General features: G+C 36.5%; 1 protein-coding gene across 1 annotated transcript in view; it reads left to right on the top strand.

The window, feature by feature from the left end:
* The window catches only part of LOC119591963 (VPS35 endosomal protein sorting factor-like), a gene marked incomplete at its 5' end in the record, with an annotated part of 25901 nt that overhangs the window by 12438 nt on the left and 12850 nt on the right, over nucleotides 1-613 (top strand). The window contains 1 exon segment of the mRNA XM_037940717.1: nucleotides 386-532. Coding sequence (XP_037796645.1) covers nucleotides 386-532 — 147 coding nt within the window.

Below are 613 nucleotides of genomic sequence, written 5' to 3' on the forward strand. Positions count from 1 at the left end.
GCATTGAATCATTCTTAATATACATACTTAAATTACAGTTAATCCCTATACTTCCCATCCAGGCAGCAGATACTCAAAAACATGCATTTATTTAGCCAATATCAAGTAGATGATAAAAGGAAAGTCATTAGCCGGATTAGAGTAAGAAACATAAAGGGAATACCCTATATACAAGTTTTACACTATTAGCAGGTAGGGTAATGTATTGGGATGGAATCTCAGAGAATAGTAAACCATGATGCCATCTGGTGAGTGATGAAAAGGGAAAGAGTTCTGACACCTGAACAACTAGCACCTAGCTAACCTTCATTAGTTATGATATTGAAACTATATAAAGCTATCAATACGAACCAGTATCTAATGTTAGAAACTCTTTTTGTTCCAGGCAGTAGAAGTGAACACATTACTTGGAGATGTATTGAGACATGTTGGATCTGACCAATCCCATGAACTGGTGCATTACCCAGCTCTCCTGGCACTTGTTTCAACAGCTCTAACTAATTCTCCTGATGCTCAAACACTCTTTACCATGGTTTGTATATCTTGTCATTTTATATTAGTAGTACTCTAACCCCTCTTAGAAGGTAGCTGCAATACCCACATACAAACTTAT

This window comes from Penaeus monodon, chromosome 29 (genome assembly GCF_015228065.2).
Source record: "Penaeus monodon isolate SGIC_2016 chromosome 29, NSTDA_Pmon_1, whole genome shotgun sequence".
NCBI classification, from domain to species: Eukaryota; Metazoa; Arthropoda; class Malacostraca; order Decapoda; family Penaeidae; genus Penaeus; species Penaeus monodon.